The sequence below is a fragment of the Ovis aries genome, chromosome 15 (assembly GCF_016772045.2).
Source record: "Ovis aries strain OAR_USU_Benz2616 breed Rambouillet chromosome 15, ARS-UI_Ramb_v3.0, whole genome shotgun sequence".
In the NCBI taxonomy this organism is placed as follows: Eukaryota; Metazoa; Chordata; class Mammalia; order Artiodactyla; family Bovidae; genus Ovis; species Ovis aries.
The window spans coordinates 40,564,446-40,583,476 of record NC_056068.1 but is presented as its reverse complement, the minus strand read 5'-3'; the positions used below and the strand labels follow the sequence as shown (position 1 = coordinate 40,583,476).

Genomic DNA, 19,031 nt, shown 5'->3' with positions numbered 1-19,031 from the left:
GGGGACTGAATCCAGGACCAGACAATGAAAGAGCCAGAATCCTAGCTATTGGACCACAGGGAACTCCCTGTCTTTTGCAAATTTGGGATGATTTCGGCCATTACTTCTTTGAATGCTTTTTTAGGCTCACTCTCTTTCTTCCTTGCTTACAGGACTTGGGTTATACAAATATTAGATCTTTTGTTTGCAGTCCTGCAGTGACAGATCTCTTTTTTTAGAAATTCTGTTTGGTGCTTTTATAAGTCTGCTAATTATCCATTCGTCTGTTAATGGAAATCTACATTGCTTCCGTGTCCTGGCTGTTGTGAATAGTGCTGCAGTGAACCTCGGGGTACATATGTCTTTTTCAATTATGGTTTTCTCCAAGTATATGCCCAGTAGTGGAATAAAGAAGTTGTGGTATATGTATAAAAATGGAGTATTACTCCATTTATAAAGAGCTGTAAAGAGGAACAAATTTGAGTCCGTTCTCATGAGGTGGATAAATCTGGAGCCTGTTATACAGAGTGAAGTAAGTCAAAGAGAAAAGCAAATATCATATATTAACATATCTATGGAGTCTAGAAAAATGATGAACGTATTTGCAGGTCAGGAATAGATATGCAGACATAGAGAACAGACTTGGGACACAGCAGGGAAAGGAGAGGGCGGGCCAGATTGAGAGAGTAACATACACATCACCACATGTGAAATAGAGAGCAAATGGGAAGTTAGCCGTGTAACCCAGGAAGCTCAACCCAGTACTCTGTGACATCTAGAGGGGTGGGATGGGGTGGGGCATGGGAGGGAGGTTCCAGAGGGAGGGGACATATGTATACTTATAACTGATTTACTTTGTTGTATGGCAGAAATGAACACAACATTGTAAAACAATTATCCTCCAGTTAAAAATAAATTTTAAGAAAAGTCTGCAATTGCCAACGTCTGCTCATGAATTCTAAGGTCTTTGTTCTTTCTTGAAACATGTTATACATGTTTCTTTTTATGATTTTTATAATGTTTTATAATGTTGAAACTATCAAGTTTCAAGCTTTGTTTTTTTAATTTCATTTTATTTTTTGGCTATGCTGGGTTTTCATTGCCACACGAGCTTTTCTCTAGTTGTGGTGAGCAAGGGTTGCTCTCTAGTTGCGGTGTGTAAGCTCCTCATTGCAGTAGTGTCTCTTGGGTTCTAGGGTGCACGGGCTTCAGTAGTTGTGACTCCTGGACTCTAGAGCACAGGTTCAGTACTTGTGGCACTCGGGCTTAGTTGCTCTGTGGCATGTCGGATCCTCCCAGACCAGGGATAGAACCCCTGTCTCCTCCATTGGCAGGTGGATTCTTTACCACTGAGCCACCAGGGAAGCCCCTGTTGCTGATAGTTTCAATATTGAAAAAATTTTCATATGTCATTGCTGTGTTTTATTCCTTGCTGACCCTCATGATTCCTTTTTCATTATATATTTAGTGGTTTAAAATTTTTTTGGAGCTGTTCATTTGTGTTGTGATTATGAGAATACTTTAAAAAAATTTCTTTAATTTATTTGGCTGTGCTGGGTGTTAACTGTGGAGTACAGGATCTTCGGTCTTTGTCGCATCGAGTGGGGTTGTGGCATGTGGGATCTAGTTCTCTGACTACAAAGCGAACCTAGTCCCCCTGCATTGTGAGCACAGAGTCTTAGCCACTGGGTCGATAGGAAAGTCCCAAGAATAATTTTTATGGAAATTGTTTGAGCTCTGGAATACAGATAGCTTCTTCCAGGAGAAAATTGTGACTGTTTCTGCCATTTATCTCAGAGTACTACTATTCTAGAACCATTTTCAAAGTAATTTTTTTTACTGCCCAGATAGTGTGAATTGGGATTGTAACCAGCCTGAGGGCCACGTTCTCAGGAGTAACACCCCTGTTCCACTCCAAGGCCATCCTCTTTTAGTATCTAGGAAAAGAGAGGTAGAAGAGTAGTAGAATAGGCAGGTGTATTATTTTTAAATTAAGCTTTCCATTTAGAGTTACTTGTCGATTCACCTGTAGTTCTGAGAAATAGAAAGGAGACATTGTGTGCTGTTTACCCAGTTCCCTCTAACGGTAATGTCAAGTGAACTGTAGTGCAGTATAACAGTCAGGATATTCGCATTGATACAGTCAAGACACAGCACATTTTCATCTCCCCAGGGTCTCTCACGATGCCCTTTTACAGCTGCACTCACTCCTCTCCCAGTCCAGCCCCTTTAATTCCTGGCAATCACTGATCTGTTTTCCGTTTCTATATTTGATCATTTCAAAAATGTTGTATAGGCTTACAGTTGCTTGTCCTTTGTATTTCTGTGGTGTCAGTTGTAACTTCTCCTTTTTCATTTCTAACTTTATTGATTTGACCCCTCTCTTTTTTTTTCTTAATGATTCTGGCTAAAGGTTTATCAATGGCAACCCACTCCAGTACTCTTGCCTGGAAAATCCCAGGGATGGAGGAGCCTGGTAGGCTGCTGTCTATGGGGTCGCACAGAGTCGGACATGACTGAGGTGACTTAGCAAAGGTTTATCAGTTTCATTTATCTTTTCAGAGAACCAAGTTTTAATTTCATTACTCTTTCTGTTGTTTTCTTTGTCTCTAATTCTTTTATTTTTGCTCTCGTCTTTATGATTTCTTTCCTTCCACTAGTGTTTGACTTTTTTGTTCTTTAGTTGCTTTGGATAAGGGTAGGTTGTTGATTTGAGATTTTCCTTGTTTCCTGATGTAGGATTGTATTGCTGTGAATCTCCCTCTTAAAACTGCATTTGCTGTGTTTCAGAGTGTTTGGATCATTGTTTTTTCATTTTCATTTGTCTCCAAGTGTTTTTTATTTCCTCTTTGATTTCTTCAGTGACCCATTAGTTGTTTAGTAACATGTTGTTTAGCCTTCATGTGTCTGTTTTTTTCTGTAGTTTTTTTCTTTTAGTTGATTTCTGATCATTAGTGCTGTGGTCTAAGATGCTTCATATGATGTCAGTTCTCTTAAATTTACCAAGATTTGCTTTGTGGCCCAGCAGATGATCTATCCTGGAGAATGTTCCTTGTGCACTTAAGAAGAATGTGTATTCTGCTGCTTTTGGATGGAATGTTCTGTAATTATCCATTAGTCCATCTGATCTAATGCATCATTTAAAGCCTGTTTTTCCATATTGATTTTCTGTTTGTATGATCTGTCCACTGATATAAAAAGCCCCCCACTATTGTCGTGTTACTGTCAATTTTTCCTTTTATGGCTTGCCTTATATATTGAGGTGCTCCTGTGCTGGTTGCATAGATATTTATGATTTATATCTTCTTAGGTTGATCCATTGATCATTATGTAGTGTCCTTCTTTTTATCTCACAATAGTCTTTATTTTAAAGTCTATTTTGTCTGATTTGAGTATTGCTACTCCAGCTTCCTGGAGCTTGTTCTTGTCCCTCTGGTGGGTATGGCATGTTAGGGGGTGTGTTTAGAGGTGGCTGTGCCTTCAGGACAGACTTTAGGCAACCTGTCTGCTGATGAGTGGTACCGTGTTCCCACCCTGTTGGTTGTTTGGCTTGAGGGGTCTCAGCACTGTAGACTGCAGGCTGTGAGACGGGGTCAGGTCTCGGTGCCAAAATGGTGACCTACACGAGAGTTCACGCTGATGTATATTCCCTGGGGCCTCTGCCACCAGTGTCTTTGCTCCCGCAGTGAGCCATAGTCAACCTGCGCCTCCCCAAGAGAGCCTTTAACATCTGCAGGCGCATCTGGCGCAGGCTCCCAGGGAGTCACTGCTTTGCCCTGTGAAATCTTTGCATGTGAAATCTTGTGTGCACCGTCCAAGAGAGGAGCCTCTGTTTCCCCCAGACCCGTGCAGCTCCTGCGCTCAGACCCTGCTGGTCTTCAAAGCCAGATGCACTGGGGGATGCGCCCAATGCCAGAGCCCCAGGCTGAGGAGCTTGATGGGAGGCTCAGAACTCACTTCTGTAGGAGAACCTCTGAAATATAATTATCCTTTGGTTTGTAGGTCATCAAATGGTCGGTATGGGATTTAATTATATTGTGAGAGCACCCCTCTTACCATCTCACTGTGGCTTCTTGTTTGTCTTTGGATGTAGAGTGTCATTTTTTTCGTAGGTTCCAGTCGTTTTAGTCGATGGTCATTCAGCAGTTAGTTGTGATTTGGGGTTTCCATGAGAGGACGTGAGTGCAGTTCCTTCTGCTCTGCCATCTTGCCTCCTCCTGAGTTGAATCTTTAATAGATCTTTCGTTTGTTTCCTTTTACATACTTCCCTGTGCCTTCTTAAAATACAGAGTATAGTTTAAAACTTTTTATATTCTTGCTACTAATTATATCATCTGTATTATATCTGGGTTAATTTTTATTGATTTTTCTACTCATGAGGGATGGGTCATCATTTCCTACTTTGATGCATGCCTCTTAATTTTAAATTGGATTCCAAATACTGTGATTTTTATGTTGATGAGCGCTGGGTATATTGTTTCCATAGATATTCTTGAGCTTTGCTCTCTGACAATGTGAATTTACTTGTAAACATTTTGAGCCTTTTGCGGCTTGCTTTTTAGTATTTTAAGATTGACCCAGAATAGCCTTTATTGTATTTTTATTTTTTTATTTACTTTTGGCTGTGCTGGCACTTTGTTGCTGCTCCGGCTTTCCTCTAGTTGTGGCAGGCAGGGGCTACTCTTCATTGCAGTTTGTGGGCTTCTCGTTCTTGCTGCGAAGCACGGACTCTAGGACATGTGGGCTCAGTAGTTGCGGTTCCCAGGCTCTAGAACACAAGCTCAGTAGTTGTGGCACACAGCTTTAGTTGCTCTGCAGCATGTGGGATCTTCCTGGACTAGGGATTGAATCTGCATCTCCTACATTGGCAGGCGGATTCTTTACCACTGAGCCACGAAGGAAGCCCCCCAGAATAACCTTTAGATTGGGCCTGATTTGGTTCCACTGCTGAGACAGCACTCTTTTGTCTGCTCTTGACTGATGCCTATGTATTATGGTTTTCTTTTTACTCTGGCTGGTGGGAACTGAAGTGAGCTCAGGGATTCTTTCCTTGATTCTTTGCCTTGCCTAGGTAGATTCTTCACATGTATATGCTGATGAGTACTCCACTGAATACTCAGGGAGCATGAGCATTACATATCTCTGGAGCATGCCATTTGCATATCTTTCACCTCTTCAGTATTCTGCTTTGTAAATTCTCGCTGAATTGGCCCGCTTGAATTTCTAACCTCTTCTTTTCAGCTCAGGGAGATTGTTGAACTCTAGCTGGGTTCTTCTGCCAAGGTAGCTTACCTTGTTCGTTTCTATTTTCACAGGGATCACTGTCCTGTGTTATCTGTTACTTAATATTTTTAAACTATTGTTTCATATATTTCATCTCTTCTTTTTAGTTGTTTAAGGTGGAGAAGGTTAATTCAATCTGCTGTTTCATTTTGGCTCATAGTGGAAGTTTTTTGGAGTTAACAATAAATAATAACATAAATATATCAAGTGGCTAAAGTGCTGTGGAGAAACCTGAAGCGAGAAAGGGAGGTGAAGAGGATTGGGATTTTAAATTGAATGGTGAGAAGAGAGTTTGAGAAATTGGCTCTTTTGATTATCTTTTGCATACCCACACACTTAATGACTTTTGCTCATGGATGTGCAGCTTGGGGAGACCTGGACAGGGACAGCTTGTTCTGCTCTGCTTGGCGTCAGTTGGGGCATCTGAAAGTCTGGGGGCTGGAATCATCTGAATGCTTCCTCACATGTATGGTGCTTGATGCTAGTTGCCAGATGGCATCTCAGTTGGATTGTGGTTAGAACATTTACACATGACCTTCTCATATGGCTGCTTGGCTCCTACACAGCATAGTGGCCAAATTCCAAGGATGAGCATCTGAGGGAAAGCCAGGAAGAAGCTTTATTGCCTTTTCTAACCCAGTCTTGAAAGTAATGTTATGTATCATAGAAAGTCACACTGGCTAGCCCATATTAAAAGGAACTGGAATTAGACTCTTAATCTTGCTGGGAGGCATGTCAAAGAATTTGTGCACCACCACACATCACTTCCTGGCCTTTTGGCTAAGATCAAGTGTAAAGCCACCACAGTGAAAATTTGTGAAAAGAAGGTAAGGATATCTAAAGGAAGAGCATCACATGTACAGTGTACAGAAATGGAGAGATTCTGAGGCTAGTGGTTACCTGATGCCTTAGATTTGTTTATTGCTGAATTCCCTTGTACAATGTCCACTCCTTGAAGGCAAGGGCTTTTATTCACCGCTATTTTCTCAGCACCTAAAACATTGTTTGACAGATAGTTGTAGTTTAATTCTTATTTGTGGAAGAAATACTCAGCCTTTTGGTGCCAGGTATCAAAAAAATCATAAAAATGAATATGTAATCTTTGATATACTAATTCTTTCTTTAGGCCGTAATCTTCAGGGAAAACTGTACAAATAAGCAAAGCAATAGCGGAAATTTGAAAGTATCTGAATGTCCATTAACAGAATAGTTAAATAAACTTTGATTGGACTGTATAATGGAACACTGCAGTTTTCAAACTCAGTGTTTTGGCCCAGAAAGATGAGTGAGTATTGAGGGGAAAGGAACAGAATTTAAATGATGGTGTTCAGAATGATTCTTTTGGTTAATAGTTTTTAATATGCATAGAATGCAGAGGATCTAGTAGGATGTATATCAAATTGTTAATAAGTGCTATAGGAGTTATTTTAGACTTGCTTGTCAAAAAATATGTACTACCATCATAGTAGAAACATATTTCTATTGTAAAAGAAAACTGTAAAAATTTTTAATTGATGTAGAATAGTATCTAAGCTACTGTGAATGCCCAACTCTTTGTGATCCCATGGACTGCAGCCTACCACGCTCCTCTATCCATGGGATTTTCCAGGCAAGGATACTGGAGTGGTTTGCCATTTCTTTCTCCAGGGAGATCTTCCCAACCCAGGGATCGAACCCAGGTCTCCTGCACTGCAGGCAGGTTCTTTACCAACTGAGCTACCAGGGAAGCCTGTGAATGATAAAAAGCACCTTTTAAAACAATATGTTGGTTTCCTTTTATTAATTAAAGAAGGTGGAGAAAAACAAAATTTATACAGAAAAAGTATGGAATGTTAAACCAAGATTTTTCAAGAGATTATGTCTTGATTATAGGTTATCCTATAGATAACTGGTATAGACTTCTACTTAAAAGTTCTGAATGTAATATACAGTGTGATAACTGTAGTTAACAATACTGTATTGTATAGTGGGAAATTGTTAAGATAATAGGACTTAAAAGTTTTCATCACAGGGATAAGAACATTGTAACTATTGTCAGATGATAGGTATTAACTAAACTTACTGTAGTAATTAATCATTTTGGAATATATACTTTCATCAAGTCATTATGTTGTACACCTTAAAACTATTACAGTTATACATTAATTATATCAATAAAACTAGGAAAATATGTGACTTAGAATATTTGATTTGTACAGTTATGAAGCTACCACTCTTTGTTAAAATGTGGTTGTTTTCCATGTTAATATTATATTTATCACCATAACATAGGCTTTCAGTAACTTTCAAGAGTAATTGAGGCTTAAGATTAAAATTACAAATATAATTTATGCATAAAATCTTAGATGGTGTAATAATACTTTAATTCACACATATTTTGTTGCAAAAATGCCTTTAGGTTAATTGTTCTCATTTCACTGTCTTATCTTTTTATTTTAAAGAAATGATTTGTAATTTATTTTGTTCTTATATACCATAGGATGTGTTTTGGAGATGCAGACAAAATATCTTTGATGAAATGAAGAAGAAATTTTTACAGGTAGACTGCTGATGTAATTGCTTTAGTGTGATCAGCAGAGCAAGTAACAGCATGTTAGTATTTTTGTTTAATAACAAGGCATGTCTTAAGTTTTATGGTTGCCTATTTTATTTCTACCTGATTTTAATAACAAGTCACCTTAAATGAATATATGTCTGATAGCACCTTGTCTTTAACAAATGAATCAGGTGGGAAAATGATGTAAAAAACTATAGAACCCTTTGTTTTGACTTTTGGGTAATAGTAGTTGTCTGTTTTATACAGATATATTTATTTTCTGAAATATTAATAGTGCTGAGATTAAGTCATTTAATAATTTACAGAGTTAAGACCCAGAAATCTTAACTTGAAAACTTAAATAGAAATTAAAAACAACCTGTATGCACTAGAAACTTAAAACATTCCTCTGATGTAGCATCCCATTCTAACCTTTACTTAATACCTCGTTTCACTCAGACTCCTTTATCTCTAGGCTCAAAGTTCTTTATTTAATTTCTTCTATTCTCTCCAGGTGATCTGTGGCAAGAGACCGCTTAGAAAATACATTAGAGTTTGGTGGGGAGTTAGAATAAAATGGAGGGAGGATCTTAAAAATAAATTAATCTTTTTCTCGTTTAAGACTCCCAGCACTACCCCCAGGAATTGTTACTTGTTAAGGTAGAAACGGACAATCTGAATGAGGCTGATAAATTTAATAAATTTCAGTCAGCAAAAATATTTACACCGTCAGTTGTTTTTTTCCAGTTTGTGGCAGTGTATTAACCATGAACTGTGGATACCCAGAAGGGTAATTTTCTAAGGCCTCATTTCTTAGTTCATAGCAGTTTCTTTATCAAGAAGTAGATAAAATGGACTCTGTGTGTGTGTGTGTGTGTGTGTGTGTGTGTGTGTGTATTTTTAAGTTTATAACCATAGTATAACATTGAAAAGAAGAAAGTCCTGAGAGAAGATGAGTTAACAGATTTAGAGGTGTAGAGGTCCTTTCTTAATATTTTAAAATTCTTCATAAATTAATTTTTTTCTTAGAAAAATCTTAAACTTGATAGCTTTGAATTTTGTTTGATATTAACTTTTCTGTGTGTGAACACCATTTTAAGTATATGCATTAATTATGCACCTCGTTTTGTGTTTTTTAGTAAGAAATACGTAGGAATTTTTTTTAATGAAACAACTACTATGATATTAACTTCATAGAACACAGATTTGAACTTAGAACTGTTCAGAATGCCAGGAATAAGAGAGATGACGACTTGAGAGGCACACATCCCTTTAGCAGACTCAGAGACGTCTTAGGCAGAAGGACTGTCTGTGTCGACCACCTCTAGATGTTCTGACAGTGATCCTTAATCTTTGGACCAATATTTGCAGTGTTTTTATCCCAGTATATTTTACCTTTTGTAAATAAGACTATCATTTTTGTTTGTTTTTTCAAGGACTCTTTTTTTCAGGCTTTGCTAGGAAATCTGTTTCTACAGAGATCATAAAGACAGATCACTCTCTTAGCTTACAGTGTTAATATAACTCCTGTTGACTGTCCCCTTTTTCTCACAAATGTAATATTACTGTGAGTTGCCCACAAAGTAAGTAGTCTTAATTTATACTCTGTATCTTTTTGTAATTGACTAGATTTTCTTTATAGAGAATTTTATGCCTCTAATAGCTCACCAGACATAGATGAAATATTTTCTCAAGTGGGACATGCCTTAGGCTTTTCTGAAACTTCAAATTTTTTTTTCTTAACTGTTGTCTCTCATTCATTATAGAACTTTCACTAACTTGAAAATTGTGCTCCCTTCCCTAAATTAAGATGTGTGTTCAGATGCTTTACCTTAATGTTGGGTGTTGTATTTAAATGGACACCCTCCCACTACCAGCCACCATCACTAATGCTATCACATATTTTTCCCAGCCAGCGCTTGCATGTGCTTGAATGTATTTCTGTTACCTATTACTATGAAACAGTCTACCCCAGAACTTTATGGCTTAAAACAGCTAGTTTATTTGTTCACAGTTCTTTGAGATGGGATTTGGGCAAAGGCTTAACCAGTCAGTTTTCCACTCTGCATAGCATATTGGGAGGCAAGAGGAGGAAAGAGATTTTGCGTCAGTGTAATTAGTGTTGGCATTCATGGTAACAGAAATTCACATGTAATCCATGGATGATAGCCATATAGTAGATAAAGTTCGGACTGAAAAATGGACCAGGAGGTTGAGTCTAAAGTAATAGAATTTACTTGTGGCTATCTTAGAACTTTAAAGAAGACCAAAGCTTGTTCACGTTATCCTAGAATTGAATTTAAGAGCAATATGTGATTGACCCAGAAATTCTTCTAGGAAGCTTAAGGAAACAGAAAAATGCACAAAATTTTACATAGGTATTCATCATAAAATTATTTCCAGAGTGTAAAAAAAAGTCTAGCTTAAGAGTCAGTAAAATAAAATTGATGGAACAAATTATTATTAATCCATGTAATAAAATACTATTCAATTGTTAAAATGATCAGTTAGAAAAAACTTGACAAGGAAAGATTATATGTATATAAGTGAAGAAAGACATTTCAAAACAGCATATATATTCTATCTGAACATTTGTGTTTTAAAAGCATGCATGTATATATCTGTTTGTGTATGTGTAGGAAAAATATTTGGAAGAATATAGACCAAAATGTTCACAGTTACCTGTGTTATGAATTATAGTCAATTTCCACTTTTTCCTTCATACTTTTCCTATTTTTTTTTCTTAAAGGAACAAAAATTCTTAACATGCAGTGCACAGAAAAGAAAGTTGTTGTTATTAAACAGAATAAAAGACATAGGTAAAATTAGCATTGTTGTTTACTACAGTACAGTTAGCCTTCAGATGAGATTCCACTGGGGCTAATTTTACCAACATCTGGATGTGGGAGAGGAGGCTGGAGTGCCTGTGCCTTGTACTCAGTTAGGGAAGAACCAGGACTTGCTGATGGCCATGTGATGATGTCATATCACCATTCTTAGGTAGACTGCTATGCCAGTGCTTCTGATTCCTGAATTGTTAGGTAGAGTTCTCTTTCTTGGACCCTTAACTCGAACTTATCTGAAGCTTTAAAATCTTGCCACAGTAGTGCTTTTCGCTTGGAAGACTTGAGTCTACCTCTGAAGTATACTATTGAAACTGTAAAAGCAGACCTTTTGTAGTTGAAATTGTTTTTGAGTTTCTCCTTCCTTTATTGTAAACCAGAGTTTAAAAAGGGTCCATTTTATATTTCTCAGTTTGACATTAAAATGTGTAAAACCATCTATTATAAGTGTTAATGTAACATCCTAAGTTTTCAGCTGAAGACTTTTTTTTATTATCCTGTTTATTTGATTAAAAGAGTATTTTTCTTTGGTTTTAAAGGGGTATTGTTGGTAGTTAAACATCTTGTTTTGTGTGAAATACAGTGCTAGTCAATCTTAAACAATATACTTCTTTTATGGCCACTTACTTCTGTTCTAAACTATCTGGGTTAACCTTAGTTTAAGTAATCTTTTACAAATTCCAAATTGTATTGATATATGTCAGAAACTAATTGCCATTATATTACTTTACCAAACAAAAACTGTGGCTGTTCTGTCTACAGTACTTGTCTGTGGTAATAAGTATTCTTATTTTAAAATGGATAATATAGAAGCAGCAAAAGACTGAGGTTGATATTATTGTGTGTTTTGTTTGTTTGTTTGTTTGTTTTTTTAAGAAGGAAAGAAATACATTCTTGTATACAGTACCGGTTCATACAGTTCACATTTTTGCAAAAGTCTTTTGTGGGAATGGTGAGAGGAAATAACTGCCTCACTAGACTTTGAGGGAAAGGAAGAGATTACATAATCAGATTTGTATATTAAAATGCTGTTCTGGATTGAAGGAAGATAAGAGTGAGAGAAACTATTGCCATATCTTAATGTAAGATTCTGATTACTGCAGGCAGGAATAAAGAGGAAAGGAATAGTTCAAGAAATAATCAGATGGTAGAAATGATAGAATTTGGTAATTATACAAGGTGAAGAAGAAGGAAGAAATGAAGAATATGCTTACCTGTCTGGTTTCAGCAGTCTGTAGATGATGGTACCATTCATTGAGTTGGGCATTACAGGAGGAAGGAGAGACCTTATTTCACTACAGTGTCTGATGTAGCCAACTATCCCTGTGGAAGATAGGAAAAAAGTCTCCTTTAACAGCTTGAGGGAATGCATAGCTTCCTTGAGAAAATCTTTTTCAAAATTTTTCTTCTCAGATTTACTAGATGTAAAAGTATGAAAAAAATTTGTGATTCTAATTCCTTGTACATTGATAATAGAAAAGTATTTTTTTCCTGGCTTACCTTTACCCCTCTGCTGGCTAGTCTCTTTGGGTAAGCTTGTTAGCTCCTAACACACTGATAAATGGAGTAAATGGAGTTTTTGGACATTCAGTCTTTGGTCATGACAAGGACAACATAAAGGTCAGGATGCCTGATTGCTTATATCCTTTAGTTATGGATTTTGCAGTCTGAGATAATCCTCATTGCATTTCTATACAGTTCCCTTTCTGTTTCATCAGGAAACCCAGAAATGCTGGATATAACCGTGTTAGCATAGTAGTGACACATTTTTAAGGATCAGATTTTGTTGTTTTCAACTGAAAATTGCTCAGGTAAACTGTCTTTATGGGCTTTGTTGGTCATTGATTTGCAGCCTTAAAAGGTGAAAGCAAATATCCATAAGAACAACGGCTTATTCTTATATATGCCCCAGTTTTCCCAAAACAAACATACATGGTGCTTTATATGTTTGACATATCCAGTAGAGTTTCAGACATAAAACAGTAATATTCACACAAAGAAAATAGTATTTTGTGTTGTTTTGCATTTAATAGTAGAAAACAATAATAAAATTTTTCTTTAAAGATAAATAATACATTTTTTAAAATTTCAGATAGAAAATGCTGCTGAAGAACCAAGAGTCTTATGTATAATACAAGATACTACTAATTCAAAGACGGTGAATGAACGGATCACTTTAAACTTACCAGCTTCTACTCCACTCAGAAAGCTCTTTGAAGATGTGGCCAACAAAGTAGGCTACATAAATGGAACCTTTGATTTGGTGTGGGGGAATGGAATCAATACTGCTGATATGGTAAAACTCTAAACTGAAAGCATCTTTTCTTAAGCTGCTAATAATATTATAGTTGCTGTTATTATTAATGACTATATTAAATCCTGGAACCCTTCTTGATATCATAAGCAAAACTGTAGAGTGTATGTGCAACTCATCCCTTTACCTTCATTTGGAATTCAGCACTTGATTATCTTAAAGTCTGCACAGTGTTATTTCATTCGTTTTTTTTATTCATGTGAGTTGATTATCATAAGATTGTGTCATCTATGGAAAAATTTCCAACATTTACTGAATGGGATAATACTCATTTTAAATATTTAAGTGAGAAAAGCAGATTATAAAATCTTATGTATTTTCTAATTAATGTTTTGAAAAGGAGAAAAAAATGTACTATATAGAAAGAAAAAGGAATATAGAAGGACTTGGATCTGCACTGTAACAGAGATTATGTACCACACAGAGTGATGAAACACCTGATGAGGAAAGTTGGTGGGACCATGACTTCTGCTTCAAAGATCTCACAGTAGAGTTGTAGAGACAAGTGCATAAAAAATAACTACGTTAACATGTTTCAAGTATTAGTAAGTGTTATTTATGAGTGTGCTCTAAGTGCAAAGAGGAGGCACCGATCAGTTTTGCATGGGACAATAATAGCAAGAAGACTGTTGAGCTGGATCTCGTCTGTATTTTAGGATAGTACGCCTTATAGTCTTTTTTTGGCCCCTGACTCTCAGTCCAAATTCACCCTGTGTACTATAGTCAAAATTATCTTCAGTCATCTTAAATCGTAGTACTCCTGTCATCTTCCAGTTTAGAAATCTTTATTGACTGCTCACTGCCCACTGATTAAAAATCATATTCCCTAGGTTAGCATTCAAGACAATTGGTCCTTTAAGTCTAATATTAACTCACAGATAGGACTAATTTATTTTAACATAAAATTTTATACTTCTTCATCTCCATGTTTTTGCTTATGTTAACCTCTTCCTGTCCTATACCATTGTTGCTCTTCAATTTCCCAGGAAAATACCTTTAATAGCAAATGAAGTTGAATGTGCATCTTCATCATATTTGGAGGGTATGGTCTTAATTGGCTCTATAGAAGAATAAGAGGTGTTGGATATTGCTTGATTTTCCTTTAAAATTGATGATATTTTACCGTCTATTTCATAATGTATTCTTTTAAAATATAGAACTAGTGTTTTTAAATGGGAAAAGAATCTGAAAAAATAATAGCTATATATGTATAACTAAATCACTTTGTTGTATGCCTGAAACTAACACATTGTAAATCAGTTCTACTCCAATATAAAATAAAATTGTTTTTCAGTGTGTATTTACAAAAAAACCCTAGTGTTTTAAATTAACCAACCTTTTCCCTGTGAAATTGGTTAGTAAAATTGGTAGTCCCCAACAGGTTCTACAATGAAAAATGATATTTAGTCTGAAACTTTGAATATTCTGTTTTACATTACTATGTAACTTCTAGTGTTGCCTGTTTTTCAACTTAAAGGAGTCCTATTCTACCATATACGTTTGCCTAAGTCCTGTTTATCTCTTACTTTTAAGAAACTTGATGTTTCCTCATGCCACTTTAAAAATAATCTTTGTCTTTGTCCTCTTATTGTGCTTTTTCTTCTGCTATGCCACTTATATAGTCTTTTTATTATGATTGTTATTCATTTATGTCTTTTCACTTGGTAGAACATATTTTGATGGCTGGGACCTCAGTATTAGTTTGTATCCTCCAAAGATACTGTCCCTAGGCACTCAAAAAGCGTTTGTTAAATTAACATCTGCAGTAGTTTCAGATAGCACTGTGCCAGGATTAACAGTTTTTCTTTCTTCTACTGTAACTGTTTTTAAGTACTTCATTTTTGTGCTTTAATTTGGCTACAGGTATACTCTTACCTTACTGTACAATGCCGCATGTATGCTTCTCTAAAAGCCTAATTCATTTATCTACTCACCCTTTTATATATACACACTCATATTTATTAAGGTAAACCCTCCCTCCCCATGTGTTCTAGCTATATCATCTCATCTTTTATGCCTGAGAGATGCTGAGCGTTCTGGTTCCTGTCAGAATATAAAGGAACCAAAGATACCTTTTTTTCTTGCTTTTCTTTTCTTTCTTTCTTGTGGCTTCTCTTAGCTTCTGGTTCTCTGTATCCTATTTTTCTCATGGATTTCTACATGTGAGCCAAAGTTAAGTGAATTTTGATAAATTTATTTTATTACTTAACACTTACTTTGTGCTTACTATGTGCCTAGTTTTGTTCTGATACTAGACTTTATACAAATATAACCTTATTTAATTCTTTTAACTACCCTATGAGGTAAGTGCTATCACAGCTTTGTATTAAGGGTGAGGAAACTGAGTCATGGGGAAGTGAAGTAACTTGTGCTAAGTCACACAAATAGCAAAGTGGCAGAATCTTTTAGAGTTAATTTTTTTGTCCTTTATACCTATACTTTTATATAATGTTAATTTTCTAAGAAATAAAGGTATCTCCATAAAACAAGGTCTTCTAAAGAGAGAATCCTCATGTCTTTGAAACATTAAAAACATCTCTTAATGAACAAAAGTTTTTTTTAAGTTGGTGGATAATTGCTTTACAATTTTGTGTTGGATTCTGCCATGCAACAACGCGAGTCACTCATAATTACATTAATACATATATGCTTTCCCTCCTGAGCTGCCCTCTCCTCCCCCATCCCACCCATCTGGGTCATCCCAGAGTAGCAGGCTGGCTTCTTGTGTTATTTAGCAACTTTCCACTCCCTGTCTATTCATGTTTAACACATGATGGGTATACATATCACTGCTGCTTTCTCAGTTTGTCCACCCGCACCTTCCCCCACTGTGTCGACAAGTCCGTTCTCTACCAGCTTGACAAAGTAGTTTTTTAAACAAAAGAGTATCCTTCATTTTTCTCAGCGGTAGGCTGGAGTGTTGGGTTAGTGACTGATCACTTCTATCTCCCTGGGATCTTCTGAATCCTGCCAGTAGACTTGAAGTAGGTATCATTTATTAGGACAAGCTTTTCCTTCATTTCTAAAAGTGCCCTTTTTAAAATATTACATGATTATATAAGTTGGGTTGCTTGTGCATAGTGTTTCCTTATATGGGAATTCTTATTATGTTCCTATATCAAAACATGTTTTTAGTTATATAAAATGTTCTTTACTTAGTTTAGTTTTCATGAAAACCCATTGAATACTGTATTGCTTACATTTTAGAGAACATTGAAACATAAATGCTTATAATTCTTTTTTGTGTGTAGCACTTCATTTTTTTTAGATGTTGGAAAATGTGAAAAGATGGGATACCTGTCAGTATGTATGCCGTCACTGGGCTTAGCCATCCCAGTTCATGAATAGATGAATGAATTCAAACCTAGATTGACAGAATTTATCAGAATCTTCATTTTTTAAAAATACTACTTATGCCCAATAATTGTAGATACGTGTCTATTTACATATTACTTATTTTATTATCATTAATGTTTCTCATTATCTGAGTTGCCTTTTATTTATTTTTTTTAACACCTGTAGGCTCCGCTGGATCATACCAGTGATAAGTCTCTTCTTGATGCTAATTTTGAGCCAGGAAAGAAGAACTTCCTGCATCTGACAGATAAAGATGGTGAACAGCCTCAGATACTGCTGGTAAACTGTTCAGAAAGCCCTGTACTCGTAATTCTCGTGCACTGTCACCTACTGTTTGGAGAGAGGAGAGATGTGGTTTGCACAGCTTGTGTATAATGAATAACTTCTCTGTGTTCTGTTGGGTTGCTGTGAATACGTATGTTAATGTGGCTGCACTGGGCATCCGCCTTCCCTTTGTGTGCAGTCTCTTGCCACGCTGGCCATCACCACTACAGCAAGGGTGGGGATGGGTCTAGGGTCTCACTGCATTTCAGTGGCCTTGGCTTTGGTTAAGCGTTTGCTTGTCTGCTGTAAATCTTTGGTGATTTTGCCAGGTTTTCTGGTATTGTGGTAGAGAAACAGACCCCCAGAATTAGCTACTCTGTTGTTTTGGCCCCCACTCCCGCCCCACCCCTTTTTAGAATGACTAGTTTGTAAAGTTATATGATTTATTTCTGTTCTCTTTAGTGTTTGCTGCAATTCATATTTCAATAGGATTTCCTGTTTAGTTCAGTGGCTTTAGTGATCATTGAATCTAGTAACTCCTAATTTGAGAGGCATTCAGTGAAAAAACCTGGTCTGATTTAACTTGCTGCTTTACAGACTGAGTAAACTAAGGCTCACAGAGTTTATGGACTTTTTCAGAACCCTTCTCTTTAATGAAACTTCCTCAGGAAAAGTTCTTCTGTTTGATGCTTTTCATTTAGGAGTCTGTTGTGAATTAGAGTGCCTCTCTAGATAGTAGACAGTACTTAAACATAGGGCATCCATTTCAAAGCAATACCAGAAAATGTTCTGACCTACTTTAATCTCACTGTTCCTCTTTATGACATCATGAGAAGATTTAGGTTAGTCTGAGTAACATTGAAACTAAACTAGCTATTAATTTGGGGATTCTTGTTTTAAAATTCTTAATAATTACTCAACTCTGTCTTAGTTGCTTGTGCTGATTTTATATCCTTTATTCCCTTTGTACATTTTCCTCTTTGATAGGAAGTTTGTTATTGGAGAGAATAGGAACCTTTCCATTTCATTCAATACTTATTGAGTATTCTCTACCTTCCAGGCCTACTTAGCAAAGATGATAGAAAAATAAATGATAAACTGTCATCAGTGAGTTCATAACTAAATCTCTCACATTTAAGCAAAATTGAAAAAGAATTAAATTTGAGAAAGTAAGAACTTTGGAAGGAGACATAAGCATTTCTCTGAAGTGTTTTATATTGGGCACGTTTCAGACCTTCCTGTAGGAAATAGTCAGGGAATGTCTTGATGGGGCTGGTAATGCCTTGTCTTTTTTTCATTGCCTCAGGAATTAGTATGCCTTTTTTCATTGTTTTAGCAGTATTTACCACTCAGTAAATATTGGTTATGCTGTATTTTAGGAGGATTCCAGTGCTGGGGATGACAGTGTCCATGACAAATTTATTGGTCCACTTCCAAGAGAAGGTTCTGTGGGCTCTACCAGTGATTATGTCAGCCAAAGCTACTCCTATTCATCTATTTTGAATAAATCAGAAACCGGTAAGATTTATGATTGTTGTATTTTCATAAAACCATAGGGCATTAAACCTAGAATAATCTTAGCAATCTAAACCTAATCTTCTCATTTTATGGTTAGAAAACTCAGACCCAAAACAAGATCACTAGTGAGCAGAAGCAAAGTTAGAACAAGAATGGTTTCCCTTTCCTTCATCTCGTTGTTATCTTTATTGATACTGCTACTGTTTAGTAAAAAAACAAATTGGATTTTGAAAGAAGTAATTTTTTTTGATAATTTCTTATCTTGAATTTAATCTTAAGTTTGTGAAGTTTACTTCCTCTGAAAAGGGATGTATAATATCTGTCTGTGTTTACAGTAGATTTACGGAGATAACTTTTATGTGGAAACAGATGGGTCACGCTTATTTTATTGGAACTACTGTGTTATGTTCTGCTTTAATCATATGTTAGACATTAATCATGTAATTAAGAAATTCCTGTTAGCTTATCTCTGAATATGTTATGTTTAAAACTAACAAATTTTTGAATGTTTTTCAATTTTTTGAGCTAGTAGAATTGCTTTATTTATGCATTTTTTAATTTATATATAAGACTGGTTAATTGCCTGAAAATGTAATCTGAATCATTTTACATATTATTTTGCTTTTGATTGTACAGCTAGTTAATGTTATTTCATGATAGGTATGGCTTCAGAGTGTTTACTCTTAGAACTCAAAACAGAGATGATTGTAAATATAACACACACTTATCTAGTATAAAGGCATCCCTGGTGGCTCAGCTGGTAAAGAATCCACCTGCATTGTGGGAGACCTAGGTTCGATCCTTGGGTTGGGAAGGGAATGGCTACCCACTCCAGTATTCTGGCCTGGACTGTATAGTCCATGGGGTCGCAAAGAGTCAGACACGACTGAGTGACTTTCCCTTTCACTTTCATCTAGTATAAAAAGAGAAATATATA

At 36.1% G+C, this 19,031-nt stretch overlaps 1 protein-coding gene across 11 annotated transcripts in view; it reads left to right on the top strand.

The window, feature by feature from the left end:
* The window catches only part of USP47 (ubiquitin specific peptidase 47), a 102,842-nt gene that overhangs the window by 21,772 nt on the left and 62,039 nt on the right, over window positions 1–19,031 (top strand). For 2 of the 11 annotated variants that reach the window (XM_042233055.1, XM_060399344.1), the window contains exons 2-5: window positions 7,742–7,801; window positions 12,734–12,874; window positions 16,478–16,591; window positions 17,956–18,094. In XM_042233055.1, coding sequence (XP_042088989.1) covers window positions 7,742–7,801; window positions 12,734–12,874; window positions 16,478–16,591; window positions 17,956–18,094 — 454 coding nt within the window. Of the gene's footprint in view, window positions 1–7,739; window positions 7,855–12,733; window positions 12,938–16,477; window positions 16,592–17,955; window positions 18,095–19,031 lie in introns of those variants that run through there. The other 9 variants (XM_015101032.3, XM_060399341.1, XM_060399346.1 and 6 more) reach the window with 5 other exon arrangements.